Source organism: Etheostoma cragini, chromosome 3 (assembly GCF_013103735.1).
Source record: "Etheostoma cragini isolate CJK2018 chromosome 3, CSU_Ecrag_1.0, whole genome shotgun sequence".
Classification (NCBI taxonomy): Eukaryota; Metazoa; Chordata; class Actinopteri; order Perciformes; family Percidae; genus Etheostoma; species Etheostoma cragini.
Genome location: NC_048409.1, coordinates 16,761,010 through 16,781,153, shown reverse-complemented (window position 1 = coordinate 16,781,153; position 20,144 = coordinate 16,761,010). Strand labels below are relative to the sequence as shown.

General features: G+C 38.9%; 1 protein-coding gene across 1 annotated transcript in view; it reads right to left on the bottom strand.

Annotated features, from left to right (window-relative positions):
• Nucleotides 1-20,144, bottom strand: part of LOC117942544 (cGMP-dependent 3',5'-cyclic phosphodiesterase) — a 141,652-nt gene extending 121,508 nt beyond the window's left edge. The window contains exon 1 of the mRNA XM_034868067.1: nucleotides 19,849-20,144. Within this exon, the coding sequence (XP_034723958.1) occupies nucleotides 19,849-19,907 (59 nt within the window). The 5' untranslated portion in view covers nucleotides 19,908-20,144. The remainder of the gene's footprint in view (nucleotides 1-19,848) is intronic.

Below are 20,144 nucleotides of genomic sequence, written 5' to 3'. Positions count from 1 at the left end.
AATAGTGTGCTCAAATGCCTTATACTCTCAGTCATTTGTCAACATTAGCTTTCTAAAAGGGACTGTTCACTGATATGCAAGGGACTGGCATTTTACACAGTCAGAGCCATTCATTATTAATAGCTGTCATGGACTGAGAGAGGGAGTAAAGAGAGGGGAGGGAGGGAGACAAAGAGGGCATCATAAATCAGGGATGACTTTAGGAAATCCTAACATCAGTCATGAATTAAAATTCACTGATTACTACATTTCATATACTATTTACAATAGTGCTTTTTCATTGTCAGCTATCAGGCAGTGCAGTAAAGCAAAGCAGCAAGACACACAAGGTCATGGCATATTCAGACATATTTTGAGGGAGTTACATGTCTCATTTTAGTCCAAGCATAGAGGTTTATAGTTTACAGTATTGACAGTTTGATCCTTAGAGAATTATAAAATAAACTAAACAATTTGTTTTAGCATGATGATTATGTATGCACAGTATGTATATGCATTTGAATTTCGTGGTGACATGATCCGCCAGTGAACATTGAGTTCAGGCCAGTTTCCATGGAATTTTAGATGTTACATTTTTCATTTTTTTCTGTGCACAAAGAAATTGCTCATTTAAATTAACCTACAGAGAACTATCCCCTGAATCTGAAGCTCCACTCAGCTTTACAGAGTTTCTTTTGCGCGTTATATCTTAATGTTGCTTCGTAACTTCAGCATGTGTAAATAGGCAACTCTTTGCTTACTCACCATATCACCTTGTTTCCGCTTCCCCATAGTGGTCAAATTAGAATTATTATAAACTGATCTAAGTTCGAAGGTTTAAACATCTACCATACAGTTGCAACAAATTATTATTTTTGTTATTAATTAACTCTAATTCTTTTTTCAATCCATTTTTGGTTTAAAAAACATCAGGAAATACTGAAAAGTAAGCTTTCCCAAGAAACATGTCACTACAAAACAAAAGATTTTTACTGTGAACTAGGACAAGAAAAACAATCATATCTTAGATATATATTTAAGAAGCTTAAATTATCAATATGTTTTTGATTAGGTTTAGGTTTATGTTTTTTTTGCTTAAAATTGTACTTAAATTATTAATCAATTAACTTCTCAACTTCTTGTTTCCGCTCTAAGATATGATATGGCATCTGGTAAGGATGCCCCTTGGGTGCCTCCCTAGGGAGGTGTTCCAGGCACGTCAAGCTGGGAGAAGAATTCGGGGATGACCTAGGACTAGATGGAGGGATTATATCTCCAACCTGGCCTGGGAACGCCCTGGGAGCCCCCAGTCGGCGCTGGTTAATGTGGCTCAGAAAGGCAAAGTTTGGGGTCCCCTGCTGGATCTGCTGCCCGCACAACCCAACCCCGGATAAGCAGATGGCAATGTATGGATGTATGAATGGATGGATGGATGTACTGATGGATGGATGGATGGATGGATGGATGGATGGATGAAAAATGGCATCATCTGCTGATGAAGGCAAGGCAAGGCAGCTTTATTTGTATAGCACATATTTGTATAGCACATTTCAGCAACAGGGCAATTCAAAGTACTTTACACAAAATCAGTTAAAAAAAAATAGAAACAGATAAAACACAAGAATAAACAGTTAAAAAATAAAAACAGATAAAACACAAAAAGAAAAGTTACAGTGCAGGATAAGAAATTAAAAGTTAGAGAAAGGAAACATCAAAAAGAAAGGTCTTCAGCCTTGATTTAAAAGAACTGAAAGTAGCAGCGGTTCTGCAGTTATCTGGGAGTTTGTTCCAGATACAAGGAGAATAGAAACTGAACGGTGCTTCACCCTGTTTGGTTCTGACTCTGGGGACAGAAAGCAGACCTGTCCTAGATGACCTGAGAGGTCTGGGTGGTTCATAGTGTAGTAGAAGATCAGAAATGTGTGTTGGCCCTAAACCATTGAGTGATTTATAAACTAACAAAAGTATTTTTGAAATCAATTCTTTGAGGTACAGGAAGCCAGTGTAAATACTTCAGAACTGGAGTGATGTCTTTCTTGGTCTTAGTGAGGACCCAAGCAGCAGCATTTTGAATCAGCTGCAGCTGTCTCATTGATTTTTTAGGGAGACCTGTAAAGACACTGTTACAGTAATCAAGTCTAATGAAGATAAAAGCATGGACAAGTTTTTCCAAATCCTGTTGACACATAAGTCCTTTAACCCTTAATATGTTCTTAAGGTGATAATAGGCTGACTCTGTAATTGTCTTAATGTGGCTGTTAAAATTCAGGTCAGAGTCCATGACTACACCAAGATTTCTGGCTTTGTCTGTTGTTTTTAACAATGTTGTTTGAAGTTGAGCACAGACTTTTAATCATTCCTCTTTTGCTCCAAGAACAACCACCTTCATTTAATTTCAGAAAGTTCTGGCACATCGAGCCGTTAATTTGTACTTAGTCAGTTTTTGTATTGGACTATAGTCCCCTGGCAATAAGATTATATAAATGTGTGTTGTCCGCATAACTATGGTAACTTATTTAGTTGTTTTCCATAATCTGAGCCAGTGGAAGCATGTAGAATTTAAACAGAAGAGGCCCCAGAATGGAGCCTAGGGGAACTCCGCACATCATATTGTATGCTCAGATGTATAATTACCTATTGACACAAAAGTAATCCCTATTCTGTAAGTAGGATTCAAACCAGTTTAGTACTGAGTCAGAGCAGCCAACCCAGTTTTCCAGTCGGTCTAGTAATATGTCATCGTCGACCGTGTCAAGTGCAGCACTGAGTTCAAGTAACACTAAGACTGAAATTTTGCCATTATCTGTGTTAAGGGGGATGTCATTAAAGACTTTGACAAGAGCCGTCTCAGTGCTGTGGTGTGGTCTGAAACCCAACTGAAAGGTATCTAAACTGTTGTTTGGAGACAATAAATGGTTGAGTTGTTGAAAAAAAGATCATGTGGCATGATTAAAAGTTCCAGAAAATGTAATTACAGTAACTAAACTTGAGGTAGGATTGTTCAGTGTGCCAATTTAATCTTAAAAGTTATCTGCTGTAGTCATGGCTGATACTGGGGTAGGGCCACAGAAAAGAAGGAAATTAAACAAAGAAAAACTAAACAACTAAAAGAGAAAGGGTACGACAACGGACGAAGTCCAAGTCACACTCGGTTGGGTTTTCCACAGATGAAGACAATAACAGGATTGTAAATGATTTAAAAACATCACCGAATAGGCTCTCAGGTGTGTAATATGTCTATTTTATTCATAAAATCTGCGTCAGTAGCCAATATTAAATTACGTCCCCCTTCCATTTAGCATGGACATTTTATTCTTTTTAGTCCCCGTTTGTTTTGGCCTACTATTTTCTTGTCCCACTGTACCTGTGTAAATCATCTTTGGGTTTCATAAAATGCGCTATATTAATCTAAGTTATGATTACATTGGTTGCTACAACAAACTCGTATTGCTTTGGCCTGTGACACAGTGACAGTGACACTCGGTTTACCTTACGATACATTCAAAGTAGGCTAAGTTACCGTATGCAACACTTTAAATGCAACGATGCATCAGTTACGTATTCTGTTATTGTAAATAAATAAACATCTGTCTGAGCAAAACATTCATCACAACTGTATGATCTCCCTGTAACGCTAACTCCTAGACCAGCCATGGTCGACTGGCCCCCAAGTGTTGGAATTTAAAATGTTACATGTGCTTAAAACATTGTGTGATTTGCATTATACATTCAAGCTAAAAGGTAAAAGCATTATTTCAACTTAAATGAAGACATGTTGGTCATGAATTAAGTTTGTTGTTATAAGTATATAGTTTGTTGTTTGTTGTTTGTTGCATTAAGTTGTTTTGCAGTACTTTGGTGTAATAACACAAAATGCTCTGGTATATTTTGTTATAATCCAGCTGTCCTAAATGTGTTAGAAGCAGAATTGATTGTTAGGGATGCTTCCTGAGTCTGGATTCAGTCTTTCTTTACCCCCACAGATTTTTTTCCTGAACTAAGAGTCATTTTCCTTCAGTCACATTTCAATTGAAAGATAACAAATAGGCACACACATGTATTTAGCATTTTGCCCATTCGCAGCAGGTAACACTCCACACCGGTGTATTTAGCATTTTTTCCATTCACAGCAGGTAACACTCCACACAAAGAGCGCAAACCCGCCCCCCTGTAATTGCATCTCTATTCACATTCCGATTATTTTCTGTATTGGGGATCTAACATTAAGTTACACTGGATACATTCAATGCAGCACAAGTACAATTAATTTGCATGAACAAGCCTATTTTTGAAGATAAACAGGATTATGAACATCAATGCCCGTGATGCACACAAACACACACACACTCACACAAACATAGCAGAGCCAAGAGGTGTGTGTGTGTTAAAACACAGCACATGTGGCCTACCTACTGGCGAAACTAATGCAACCGACATTTCTGTAAGTGCTTTTACCTTCATGAGTGAAAAGTCAATACTTATCAATACCCACCTACTTCGTCTACATGCATAAACATGTAGAAAGTGCTATTTCAATCTGCTCTGTTTGCACAGTCCACTATCATTCACTACACAAATAGAGACTTTTTCTACAAACAAGCTAAAATTAAAGATGTCAGTTTGTTGTCTAACTGTTTCTTAGTTTGCCACAAATCTTGAAATTTTGACAAACCTTATAACCTAATGGCTGGATAAACAAACCATCCTCTCCACTGGAGTGATAAATCTAAAAAAGATGCATGTGGCTACTTAATATGCATGTGAACAATGTCATCGTCATGTTTGCGGTTGTATTCTTTTGCAACAGCATAATTTCATTGCAAATGAGACATACAGGACGAAAGCACAGCCTGCTTATCAGTCCATTCATCATTAAAGCTGGTTTCAGGTTCTTTGACAGTGACATTTTTACCTGACAAGCATTTTCCTCCATATTTCCAAATTTCCTCCATGGTTAAAGTCTGTGAAATGTTGTATAATGCATGGCATTATACAACATTTCACAGACTTTAACCATCACTCCTCAGTAAACTGCCTCCTAGTCTGAGATCATTTTCTAGTAAAAGAGCAAGTTATTATTATGGATTTTCCATGTTTTTTAGGGGTTTGCTCACACTAATACATGTAAAAAATATATAATGAATGCATTAAGAAAGTGAAAATATCAAACAAGAATATGCATATCGGGTATAAAAACATTTTATTTTGCTTTATTTAAGAATCCAGCCCCCGGAGTGTCTGCTTAGAAAAAATCTGGCCCTTGGAAAAATGTAGTTGATGGCCCTAGACTTTTATAACAGCAGGTGTGGTAAAAACACTGCCGCTTGTGTCTAAAGATACCACTGAAATCTATACAAACTGAAAGTTAAATAAAGCCACTTCAGCATCTTTAAATATCCGAACTAGACCCGTTTTAAGAAATAAAAATACCAGTTTGGAATAATCATTTCTTGTATTAGGTGTCCGTCCTAAAATAAGGTTTATGTAAGCACAGAAGAACTTTGCCCTTAAGCAGATGAAATGAAGAGGACCATTCGTTACATTTCTCCCCTCACTTTATCTCTATCTTCGCCCTCATCTCTATTAGCTCCCTGTAGTCCACCATGTATCTTTCCATAAAAAAAAAAAAAAAACAGCTAGTATACCTCTATGAATAAATTACTGCGAGGACCTAACAATACACGAACACATACCAAGATGGAGAGAAAAAGTGGTGAGAGACAGTTGCTGTGGGGGGGATGAGAGAAAAACATCATCACTGGGAGTGAAAGTCAGCAAGGGAGAAGAAGGAAAAAAGTGTGATGGGGAGGAGAGGGAGGAGGCCCACTTGGTCTCAGTTGTAATGTATAATGTATCAGAATGGCCAGACCAGCAGGAAAAAGCATTTGAGGAAGTGTATTCTCATATGTCCCAGTGTGTGTGATTGTGTAGGTGTCTGTTAGTGTGTATTAAATATGAACAACAGGGCTTAATACATAATAAAAGCATTCAACGAAACTTCCCATTTGATATTATTATCGCTAATTATTGGAATTTACTATCTTTTTCTGTAATACAAAAATCAGGGTGGGAATCTGATTTCAAAAGTATAAATTGCATCATAAACGTGCATCAGATTAACCAATTGTTTGTTTAGTCACTTTAAGTACTCAGGCTGATAACAGGCATTTAATTTGCATTTTCTTACACTTTTTTCTCTTAATATCTGTTACCTGAACATACACACCTGGAGTGCCAAATTATATATGGGTATATCAGTCACAGGAAGCACCAGAACCGCCCAGCTGGGTGATGTTATGATTACCACAACTATTACTCTTATCCAATCAGGATTGAATAATTAGCTGGAGTTTTAGGCTTTCTTATTGGAAATTGTATATTAGAGCTGCCTTAGTTGTGGAACAGTTTGGATTCTGTTTTAAAAAAAAGAAAAGGTCACAGCTTTGTTCTTTAGTAGATATTACGAGCCATCTAAACATGAAGAACAAAAGCATGCTTCGACATTCAGTGGCGGCAATTCTGCCAAACACCGTCTTCCGGAAATTATCTCTAGTTTCCAAAAACTGCAACATTTCTGTGAAAATGGGCAAAAAAACCAGACTGTGTTCACATCACTGATCACAGAATTGAACCAGCGCTATCAGGATTTCAAGTCTTTGAAAAGGACATTCACCTGATCTCAAATCCTTTCTCAGTTGCTGTAGAAGGAGTAGAGGAGAACAGCTCATTGAAATGCAATGTGATGATACCCACTGAAGTTTATACCTCTCGCTGCAGACCTCTACTGGGATTTGGAAAAGCCCAGATTTTCCTAGTTGAGGCACCTTACCAAAAGGATTCTCAGGTAATTTGGCTCCACATATTTTAGCAAACATTTTCTCTAACAACACTGATCATGGGCAGACTGAGGTCCAAGATAACACACTGTTAACTCTGTGATTTACTTACAATCACCATTACAAGACTTGACAATGTTAGTGTTCCCATTAGGAATGATATGTAATAGTGATAAAATAATCTTACTGCAGATTCAAACAAACAGCACAACTTTTACTCAGTAAAGCAGGATTTATGCTTCTGCGGGGGCACTACGCAGAGTTTTTGCCATAGTCTACATTATGGCCTGAGGTTTATTTTTGTGCCCTGGGGTCTGTGTCATTACAGTGTATTTCTTTAAGAGAATAGCAGGGCCAGCATGTGTGTGCACACTCTCCTTGATTTCATGTTGTTTACTGAGAAGGAAACCCAGAAATGAGTAGGAGGAAAAGTGGTTTACATCATGCTATGGTGTAGGGCCCATTTCTACACGTATGTACCCGCAACGTCGATTTAACGTAGAAGCATGAATTGGGCTCAAGAAGTCTCTTATATCAAAAGGCTTCTGGATTTTCTCCATGTGGCAGCTACCGGCTGCTGACAAGTTGGGTCACCCCTGTTCTGATCTCATTGTGTCATGTACCTGTAATGTAAACTGCAGTCCTCTGGTGGCAGAAAACAAAATATGGATACAGGGAAATAATATGGTTAAAATCAGTTAAGTAATAATTTTCGTCCCCCACATTCACAAAAGTAAGAAATTGTCACATTTTTCGAGGTTGAGACTAAAAGAAGAGGCGTAACATGCTGTTAACAAAGATTGAGAACAAAGAAACAGAGGAGGTGAGAGAAAAGAAAGGCGGGAGAAAAAAATAATAGAGATGGAGGTGGAATGGACATGTTGAATGTTGATGTTCTGCACTGATGTATCAAAACAACTGAATTAAAATGGATCTTAACATACCTGCTCTGTGTCTATCTTCAAAGGAATCAGTATTGCAGTGGAAAAACACAACCTATTTTTGAAGGCTGAGATTTAAATGTTTTCATTGCAGAGGCAATTACAGTGGATTTTATTGTTACATTTAGTAGCCAATTGGTTTGCTGTTGTAGTAAATTTTGTTTTATAAAAGTGTCAACTCAGACAAATTAACAAATTATGTTGATTATGTCTTACTTATGACGGATATACCTGACTGTGGTCTCCATGACATGCATAGAAATCAGTATGAGTAAGAAAGAAGAGCATCTCGTCAATACCAACTTCTGAATTTGTTTGCTTTGTTTCATTAAGTGCAGCTGCTCTTGAAAAACTGAGAGTATGAGGTTTGATTACAGCTAGCAATTTGCTTGAAATATTTAAGTTTCTTACTTCCACTGCAGCCTCGAAAACCGACACTTTCTGACAGCCAGCCTATCAGTCAGTTTTGCATCAAGCAAGTGGTGTGATAAACTGGGTGGAAGAAAATAAGGAGTCAACACAGAACCAACACTATCAACAAACATGAGGCGGAGCTATGAGTCAAAGAAGGCCAGCTCCAATCAAAACTAAATCCACCTTCTCATTACTGGCTACCAAATTGTCGGTAACATCAAAGTAGCTTCCCAGACTGCCTTGTTAGAGACACATCGTGCTCTACACCCATGCAATCTCACTGCAGACAAAACAGGCAACACTTAGACACACACAAGCGCTTGTACTTATCAAAAGGCAAAAGACAAGGATGCAAGAGGCATACAGTAAAGAAGAGAGAGGAAAAAAGAAGAGTTAACAGACTAATGCAGATGAAAAAGAGAAGGTAAAAAACAGATTATGAGAGAGATGAGAGGGAAAAAGACAAAAGAGATGAAAGCAAGTGTGGGCCCTCTTACACATCAATCCACTCCACTGTGAGGAAGCTTCTCAGAGAAGACTTTGAAAAGGGGCAAAGGGCTCATCAAAGAACCCAGAGGTTAGAGCTATGAAATATACACAAACTCTCTTCATATGGATGTTGAGAATGGGCTGCATCTAGAGACATTGCCAAAACTACAACGCACATACACACCTATTAGCTACATGTGAAGGAAACAAACTAGAATGTGGGCAGAAGCATACACAACAGTGTGTAAACAAATATTCATAGATGTTGCACACAACTAAATCACATCTAAATGAACTGCACCCAGACTTCTTTACAAAATGTCTGGTATTTCTTATAACCTGCTCATGTACAGCTGTGTGCACATGGATGTTTATTTGCAGTATGCTTGTGCAGACATGCATGAATACATGCATGTACAAACAGCACATACAACCCTGCTAAACACCCTGCTGGCGGTAAAAATTGTTCATTTTTTGCTTGAGTTGACTTGAGAGGGAATTTTTTTTTAAAGATAGATGGTGGAATAGGAGACAAAAAAAGAGAGAGACAGAAAGAGCCTCTGGGCAATTATTACTGTGGTGTGTGTGTGTGTGTGTATAAAGGTGTGAAAGGTGACAAGTTGTGGTCATTGAATATGTGAACGTGAACACACACACACACACACAAACCAAGACTTATATTTGTCTTGGCTGCAGGGAAGCAAAATGAGCATGAACTCTAATTAAGAACTTCAGATTCACACCGCAGAATAGCGTGTCTATCTGTGTGTGGTTTTTTAGTGGTGTCAAAGATCCTCTTTACTAAAGATAGCATATTTCTAGCAGCGCCAATGGTAAGAAAAGCAATATTTGTGTAATTTATTAATATTTTCATTTGCTAACATAAGTTGACGTTAGCTTATCTGTGTTGCCAGATCTTGCAAAAGTTTGGTCCCGAGACAGAGACAGGTCTTAAACTAAGTTCATTTTCTCCTGAGATGTGTTTTTATTTAGTGTCAGAAAGTTCAGGAGATATATGGCTTGTGAAAAACCAGTCCAATAGTTACTGCGGTGGCAATGGGGCTAAAGAATCGGTCATCATTTGTAGCACAAACTGTTAGCCATCATGGATAATCCTGACCACCCTCTCCACACTTGTCCAACAGCGGAGCACCTTCTCTAAAAGGCTCCAACAGCTTCAATGTGGCACAGGCCTCTACATAAAGTGATTCCTGCCACATTCCATAAATCTGTACAACAATTCATAGCTGTATGTGAGATCGATAGATCTATCTATCTTTCTATCTGATCAATGTCCCCCGTTGGAACAAATACTCTCAGGACCTGCCGCTGATCTCCTAAAGAGACGTGGCCGTTGCAGAGCCCATGTGACACAGATACAGTTAACTACTCTAAGTTGGGCCGTCTCGGTTCTAAACCGTCTCTGGGGGTGTCTGGCCTGTGTGTTATCATTTAGAGGTTATAAGAGTTCCGGAGACAGAAATTTTCAGTGGGGTGGCGCCTTAGCATGTAATTAGCATATCCCAGGGCTGCTGCTTTAATACCCAATCACACTGAGAAAATGATGTCTGAATGCAAATTAATTTGATCCTGTCCCAAAGACTTTCAAACTGTTTCATACTGCATGTGGTTGTGTGTGCGGGTGTGCGTTTGTGTGAGCCTGCATTTATCTGTGTCCAATTTCTTTTTTTAGCGTACATGTGTGTTCCTCAGGGAAAACCAGCTAGGGTCAAGGGCAACCTTTGTGTGTTTGTCTGGGAGCAGTTTAGGGTCTCTTTACCACTGTGTTGCATGCATGTCTACTAAAATGTGACACAGTAGGTCAAAAAAACAAAGGCACTCTCTAATCTTACATTACATTTTAACCCTAAATATATTCAAAACTCACTCCAAAGTCACTTCTTGAATTGGTAAAATGGGTTGTACATACACCATATACTGGTTGTCTGATGAGACATGCAGAAGGTAAAAACATTTTTACCAAATGTGAGCTATTATTAGCTTTAACCAAAGCTGGATTGCCAACTGGGATAATCAGACAAAAACCCAAAATTGAATAACAATTGACCGTCAAATGAACCCTGCATATTATGTATCACCACATACTGTGGGGGTTAACGCCCTCCAGCCAAAATCCCTATATAATTATTATGAATATAACCCAGGCCTGTTGTTGCTCACACTAAAAGGTTGCCATGTGTTTTTTCTTTACGTCATTATGTCGTTCTTAGACAGGAACTATTTTGTTATGCTCAAACTGACTATATTTGAAAAAGATTATCTTCTTACAAATCCTGTGCTTAAAGTTAATGCATCAAACCTCTGCCACAGTTTAATTAATGCAACTTGATTTATACTACTCTACTGTATAATTTAAAAGCCTCTGGTAGAAGCACTTAACATTTCTGTCCATCTGTATGTGGAACTTGTTGAGGAAATGACTGTCAAGAGCACTTTGTGACAGTGTGGTATACATAGTTGCTTTAGAGTTTACATAATGTCCATTCCAAAAAGGTGGTGGTTTTTAAAACCACCATCTTTCTCTGAGAGGACTCCTTGATGTCTTTTAGTTTCCCACCGCAGTGTGACTCACGGGTGTACAGACTATATGTGACCTCCGCTCTGTAGGTCTGTTGGCAGCTCATTACTTCCATGTTGTTTTCCACCTAAACATATTATGCTATTCTGCATATACAACATATTTCTACCTATAAGCTATTACATTTTGTGTTTTCATTATCCACTTTTATCTATCTTTTAATTATACATTACTTTATGGGGACTTTTGGTGACCATGTTTATGTGGTCAGGCTGTGGATCTCCATGCCTGGGGATTAGAGGATGGATACCCGACCCGAGCCTGACGGGACCCGACGGTACCCGACGGGCCGGGCCGGGTTCGAACAGATTTTTAGAAAGGATGCTTGGGTTTGCGTCGGGCTTGGTCACATCAGCGCGATAAGGCATTGAACATTTTTTTGTGTAAACTCATTCTTTTTTCCTGTTTATAACTTTTGGGTTTTTATTTCTATTGGATTGTTTTTTCTTCTTTGCTTGCTTATTTACTGTTTGGATCTTACTGTATTTCACAAATTTTTATCATGTGAAGCACTTTGCTACTTTGTCTGTAAAAGGTGCTATATCAAGTAAACCTATTATATTACATTCTCAGCAGCGGCAGCAAGGCATTAAACTAAACATGTACAGTATATGTGTGAGTGAATTCTGAATTACCGCATCTCTTATTGGGGCGGCTTATCAATACAGGTTAAGCAAGGTATTTATTTTACTCAGATTTACTGACATAATCCCCCACATATAATGTTAATAAAAGCGGGCTTTCCACACAAACAAACGTACATGTGTCATTAGTATGAGAAACAAATGCGATTTTAACTGTGTCGTGCTAGGGTCGGGCTCGGACAAAAATATCTTAATGCCTGTCGGGCTCGGGTCGGGTTTGGTTACTGCTCTGTCGGACGCGGGCCGGGCTCGGACAGAAAAATCCGGCCCAATCCGCACTCTACTGAGGATCTTCGATGTGCTTAGTCTGTTTTCTCTTTAAAATCCATTCTCAAAGCTATTTGTCATTATTTATGTTTCATTCTCATTTGAACATTTTAATAAATGTCTTATTTAAAAGAAAAAATATTTTAGCCATTGTATCAGCTGATTGATTTAATTGACTTTATTTTTGTTTAGATATATTTTGTACTGTGGCTTAACCTGGAGCATCTGTTGTCTGGCTAAACCCTGTTATAAAATACAAACTTATTGTTTTGTTGTTCTTTTTACAAAATCATTCTCTTGTTGGAGCTTCTGAAATGTGAGGATTTGGCACTTTTACTTATCACTGTACATTGAATATCTTTAATATTTGGACCTGCCATATCCAGTCAAACCGGTAGAGAAAGCAGTAGGAAGCACAACTGTCCTTCTGATTTTCTATTCAAGCAGTTTACTGCAATCACCTGGTGTCCCAGGTAAAAATGAATGTGTAATTAATGAGAATGAAAATCAGCACAAGTCTGAGGGCTGACAAACACAACTGCAAACCACTGGTCTGGAGGGCTAGTAATAATGGGAAGGTTTCAGAAACTCAAAAACATCAAAAGCTAGGTTTTGTTACAATTGCAAAATTAAAAAGGACATTCTGTATACCTTTAATACAATAACTGCAATAATGTGTTTCAAATTGGGAGGACATTTACCTTTCCAAACTTCACTTGATATTTAATTTTTCTTTAGGGATAGTTCTTGGTGTTTTGAAGTTTAGTCTACCCTTTTGTTTCCATTTGGATCAAAGATTGTCTCTTCACAAAATCTATCCACATTTTTTAAAAGTAATTTAAGTATGAAACACCTGCCCTTCATCTATCAAGCCATCTCAGCAGCACTTCCTTTCTCTGTCACACCTGTCTCTCTGTCTCTGTCTGGCGGTTGGAATTTCAAAGAGTGGAGAGGTGGAACGTTGGGACAGAGAAGTGAGAAAATGGATAGATGGAGACAATGGCACACAAATGAGTTGATGGAGAGAATAGAGAGTCAATATTCAGTCAATAGTTCAGCGTCCATGTGATCAAAACAATCATCACCATGTTTCCATTTGGCAATCAACATAAAAATAGCTGCTGTGTCAAAAAACTGGAAGCATAATAGCCTCCAGACAGAACTACAACAGAATATGTAAGTGTGTGTCTACCCTAGTGTGTGCGCATGTGAATAGGCCTATGTCTTTGGATATGTGCAGTATTGTGTCTCTGCAGTCTGCGTGTTCAAATGTTGTTAAACACTTAATTTCATTCAGCACTACAAGCATCACAAAATCCCAGAATGTCCCAACGTACAGCCTGTCAGTGGCTTTATCTCTGTGTGAGCCAATCAATACAGCCGATCAATAAGAAAAAGCCCTGCAGTCAGGGCAAGAGGAACTGGAGCACAGGAACACATTCTGCTGCTCTACTGTAGGGGCAGAGTATGATAATACCAACAATTATAGTCACAAAAATCACTGCAGTTACAATGTCAATATAACTTTGGCCGGCAAACAATCACACTATTAACACGGACAAATTCGTGTTCAAAAGACTAAAAACCATTGCAGAAAACATCTGCAGCTACTGTAAGAGCAACATAAAACATCTGCAAAAGCCATAGCAGCAACAGCACTGTGGATTTACAGCACCAACACATGACGAATATAAGCAAGGAAAAACATTAGAAAAAGATAATGATACCTACCACAGGAGCAAAAGTAATGACAGACGTTGCAAACAACAACAAAATGAAATCAGTTCAGAGTTATGGAAATTGCTGAGCAGCACTGGGCCATTTCAGTCTGCTTACCTGCACATACCATAAAAAAAACATCTTGTTATTTTTTGCAGGATTGAAAAACAACATGTGATAGAAATAATCCCTAGTCGCTACACTGGGAACTTGTACAATTTTAAACTCTTTGAAAGGGTTTTTTGTGTCTGTCAGTTTGAGATTGATATTTGTTTTATTGAGCCACCTTGTGTTTTAGTAATCTCCCACTTCTATTCAGCAGTTTCTTCACTTCTATTCCCTATTCAGTAATGGATTTACTCTTACTCCAATCATGTTTGTTTCAGTGCTGATCCATTTGTCCGCGCGCTGCACTCCACTTTATTCCAATGGGTGAGGTCAAGCAACATTCTTCAACCGCGCCCGCAAAGCATCCCTGGTAGGCGGCGCTGCATTTGAAAAGGTTTTGAGATATATATATATATAGATAAAAATGGAACTGTTGGAACTACTGTCCTCTTGACTAAGTCCACTAATGTCTTGTTCCAGGAGCCCATTTCCTATTAGGTTGTCTTGGTTCCCCAACACCTGACAGACCTTGTTGACCCATGCCACATCTGAGCCGGTATGACTCGTTTATGGTTTTGAGCATAGTTGAGGGAGGTAGATAATATGAATGAATATATATATATATATATATATATATATATATATATATATATATATATATATATATATATATATATATATATATATATATATATATATATATATATATATATACTCTAAGATCCTATAGCCCTCAGTGCTTTTCATACAGTAACAATGACCCTGTGTCTGTGACCCCTGCAACCTCTCTAAAGACAGACACACATCTGTTGCCTGCAATAAAACAAACTAAAATAGGCGTAGCTGTTTACAGTGAAATAGTAGTAAATTCATTCAAGTATTGTAGTGTCACAACAGAACAACAAACCTTATAAACACAAACTTTACAAAGACTGAGTGGCTATGAGTAAAGAGGACACATGCACGCCCACACACACACACACACACACACACACACCTCTACTGCCTATCAATGAGGTCTCATTACACGCGGAGGGGTGCTTGATACCGTTCTAATTAAAAGGTCTGTGTCCCAAACACAGCTGCCTCACCTCCTATCCCAATCTCCCACAGGAGTACACACACACACACACACACACACACACAAACACACCAGTTGTAGCCACTGAAAGATAAAAAATCTTATAAAACACATACACAGTTGTGGCTGTCCATTGGAATACTGACAGCAACACAAATCTGCCCGCACAGACACACTTGTAAACACATACACGCTGTTATACACACGTGTCTGCACACACACACACACACACACACTAACTCGAACACCTGTCCGTGGCAACAGTCCATAGAGATAGGAAGGCTGACAGGAGCTGCTGGAGCCAAAGCTGGGAACCATGGGAGCTGTCAAGCTCATTTCCCCACAACACCTCCAGGCGCGCACACACACACAAACACACACACACACACACACACAAACACAGATATTGTATTGACTTAAATTTACTCCCTGGAGCCAAACTACCATTATTGTCATAGACTGTACTTTATCCAAACCTTCGTCTGACCTCAACCCAACACTAAACCTGCTTATAAAACCTTAAACTCAACCTAACTGTAATTCTAGCCTCCGCCTTTAAAATAAAACGTCCTAATAAGGTGAGAAACAGTCATCACAGTGACCAGCTGTCCAGGTTTTCTATTCTTGTGAAGAACGCGCAATAGAAACAGCAGAGATAGCTTGCAATATTTATAGTTTCTAGGTAAACACTGCAAAAGCACACATTCACTCGTGCAGACAAATAAGGTGATATAAAACAAATGTTTTGAGAGAATTTTTCAGGGAGGAAAAAGAGTAGTACGGTTTCAGCGTCCAGTCTCGGGATGTACTGGCTGGAGCAAATTTGATGTAGAAGCAAACTTACTCTTGATTATATTGTATTATACATATATTGATATTTTTGACAAAGGTTGTTCATGTTAGAGGTAAATATAATAAACCGCCCAATCACAGCTGCAGGGCAGGTCTTCAAGTCTGATTCATAAAAGGATCCAGGTTTCAAGACATTACTGTTTTCAGATCCACTCTCCTGTGCTACAACTTGTCAGAGCCTTAAGGAAGAACATTATTCTCTTTCAATGATGCAAACAGGTCCACTACATAAAACCTTAATCTGGAACTAGATCTACTTAGATTGGTGAAAATGTAAAAAAATTAGTTCTCTTATTTAACTACACCTCTAATTGTTCATCTCATATTTGCAGCTGCTTCAAAGTAAAATACTTCCAATCGTGCCATTACATCATGCAAACTATCACATTTCCAGCTTTGGTTCTCATTTTGTTACCATTTCCAAATGATCTTGGCTCACAGTCGCACAAAAACCGTGCACAATGTTGTTTCAGATTATCTCAGTTAAGTGTAAAATCTAACAAGACTAAAAACACCGTAAACATTAATGAAAAGACCAAGGAAACGTTGGACAAGATGAGCTAAGGCTTGCAAGACTATCTCTGCCATGCAGAACAACAACAGACATTAAACAATGTCTGAGTTGAAAACGCATCTTGTTGTCACGTTCACAGACTTTCCCAGATTTTAATTGCATTTTGTGTCTGTTAAGAGGCACAAAGGTACTCTAAAACTTGCCCCGACAACTGCCATTTCAGCTGAGTGAAAGCTTGTTGACGTAGCAGCAGCAACTCCAGATAGCCAGCCCCAACTCAACAGTACTTATTTATAGCAATCAAGATTAATGTACAAAATTGGCCGGAATTCTCCTTTAATTTTCACTTCAACTAACCACGCAGTTCCTCAATTAATCATAATTTTCAGCATGATGTTTTTAGAATATAAAAAAGTCTTGTTGATTATAAATAACAAAGTAACTTATCTTTTGCTGGCCTCTAAAGTAAACATACAGTATGTGAACAGTTTGAGTATATATGTTATACTTTTACAGTTTGTAGTTGAATCATCTACATACAATTCTGGACCATGAGAAAGGGAATCAAAATTTTGGGCAAAATGTTTTGTTGAAGCACACTTATTCTGTAAACACACATAACCACAACTCGCAGTGGCTTCTCTCTGCTTTATATTTGCTTACGCTCTCCCTCTTTTCTCTCTATCTCTCTTTCTCTGAATATTTTAGTATTGATGAGCCCATTACTGATGATAACACAGTGCTATGTCAGCATCATTTCTCTCTCTCTCACTCTCTCTCTCTCTCTTTCTCAAACACACACACACACACACACACACACACACACAAACACACACACATCAGGAATCAGGTTACCATTCTGCTGCTGCTCTGAACTTTTGTGCGTGTGTGTGTGTGTGTGCGTGTGGGTGCATGCATGTATGTGTGCTCAGCAGGAGGCTGGGGGATCTGACTTCCTGGCATCAATCCAGTAAATTGCAATATTTTTCAGGCTCAAGACAGTTCACATGCACACACCCAAATACAGATTTCAAGGGTAATGCCTGTTGGGGGCTAAAATGATGCAAGATTATAAACAATGTGCATTTAATATGAACAAGGATGTTTAAAACAACACAAACATTAACATAACAACAGAGCATCCAGTTATCCAGAACATTCTGGATGTCAGGCTTTGCCCCTCACCTTCCGCTCTCTGTATGTTGCTGTTGTCAAAATCCCTTCGATACGGAAACAGCAGACTTCGAGCTAGCAAGCCACAAGTTTTGAAAAAAATTTGGATCGTGCGATAAGGGAGGCCTGCTTGGTTCTTTCAGTGTAAAGCCTTACCAAGAATATGTTTACGGCATTTAACTGGGACGGCAATACACGGGTGAAGGCAAATTATGCCATCTATCCAGCTAATTTAAATAGCTCAGTTAGTGTGCTGTGCGAACCATTAACTTCATTTAACATTTTTTACGTGGACTTTTTTTTTTGCGGGGTGCAATGCAATACAAGTTTTTTTACAAGACGATCTTGCAGATGTACCATCGCTGCGTCCAAAAGTTAATATTTTTGATGAATAACTGTCTCTCAAAGTTACATTCCAGGGATTCAAGACTCTCAAAAACCCTCACAGTGATCTAAACACAAAAGGCTGGGGATGTTGCTCTAGCTTGGTTTTATTTAATCACAATGTTCAATCAAGAGACATATCCCAATAGGTACAGGCAGAACATCTGTTCTTGTGTATTTCATGACAGCTTCCTGACCTTTACTGATCAGCATTGCTAAGTCTCTAAATCAAAGTGATTCCAGATTGAGGAGAGCAGGTGAGACCAGCTACTGAAATTAATTGTATGTCAGAGATCACTAACGTCCACCTGGCAGATTCATTATCCCTCAACAACTCTAGTTATTTTCTCAGAGACTGGCCAACAGTGCCTAACGTAAGTAGCTTAGTCTTTTCGATCAAGTGCTGGTGAGGTGAATAAAAGCCATTATCCTTTAGTCATTTCCCTTATTGGATTTAAACCAATAACAAAGGAGGAGCGCATTAGATAAGGATTTTTTTTTTATACTTTGAGACAAAAAGGGGTTGAAACATGATATCAAGAAGATGTCTCTAATATTTTTAGCAATCAGCGTATAATGGCAATATAATGTTGTTATCCGCAAATGATGCTATTCAGCCATGAGAGAGCAGGGGAGGGAACCCACGGTGTAGCATTTAAAAAAACAGTATAGTCATTAAGACATGTCCTGAGGGAAGCACTTATCGTATGCATGTGAATGCTGTTTGACAAGCCACACGCTTTGAACACACTCCCTCAGACAAACAGCAGATGCATCACTTATTATCATTTGAGAACAGCCAGTTGCATGTGGCAAACTTTAATTTCAAACAGAAAAATATCCTGTTTCAATATCAGGGCTCTATTTTATTAGCTACCATTTAGCTGGACGCAAAGTGTGGCCTTGACATTTACATTTTTAGTTGTTTCCACAGACAGGTTCCCCAGAGAGAAGTCATGACAGACTGAACAACACCAAGACTAATGGCTCTAACAATTACCACAGAGTTTAATGAACAGCTTCCTGAAACGTTCTCTAATAAACACTACAAGCTTCACAAAGATAGAATGCAATGCTGGGCAGCTGTATTACTTTGATAATAATAATGTCAGCCTTCTGTGATGCATGGTGAAACCACTTTTTTTCCAAAATGTTAACTTTTATGAACAAGGAAAACTGCCTCAGGGCCAAGAATGCTGTAAAACCTGGTTTTAAGCTCCTCTTCAAAAGGAGAAAACTGCACATAAGTTTGTCTAAAAACCTGTTGGTGAAACAAGGGGTACAACCTCCTTGGTCCAGTTTGTGTGCAACCCTGTTCTAAAAGGTAAGTCTAATCCATCAAAGAGAAGTTTCTACAACCTGGCAACCCAAAAGCTTCTCTCATGATTTAATTTAATTTTCAATTTATTTACAGTGTCAAATCATACCAGCAGCTAGAGTAGGTTCAGACCACACTCTATAATTTACAGACAGACAACAATTCCCACTCATCTATAAAGCATTAGCACATTTTTATTAACCATTAATAAAGCTATGTTAAATAAACTCTCTGTAGAGCAACCTAGGCACACAGGTGACCATATTTTAGTGATATTACAGTGTGATAGAGATAAGCTACACACCGGTTTATGATGACAGTCACCTGCACAGTTCACCTGGGATCTTTACTTCCGCTGTTGGGTTATGACACCCAGCAGGTCACACTCACACTACCACCGGTCATTATTTGGCTCATGCTATGCGCCATGTAGCCTACCATGCGCCTCGTTCAGTTTGTGCGCTGCATGTAGAAGTGGCAGGAAACGTCAAGGTACAAACACAACACACATAGTTATTAGACACACTTACATCTCGGAGGAGGGCGGTTGGCTACGGCAGAGGAGCGCGTGTCCGCACGCTTGTCCCATCGCGCATCCTGCCTCGCGCCTCCCGGTTAACCCAAACAGCTGCAGTCAAGGAGGAGGGGGGCTGTCTGTGTGCCGGGAGTGGGTGAAGGAGGATAGACGATGGATGGGCACAGAGATAGATGGTTGGGTGTGTGTGCTCCTCTCGCTTCCTCTCCCCGGTCTGCTACTGTCTCCTCTCGAGCTCTGACAGCGCGCGGGGATTGGTCGGGACCCAGTAACTGATACCCGAGCTTCGGT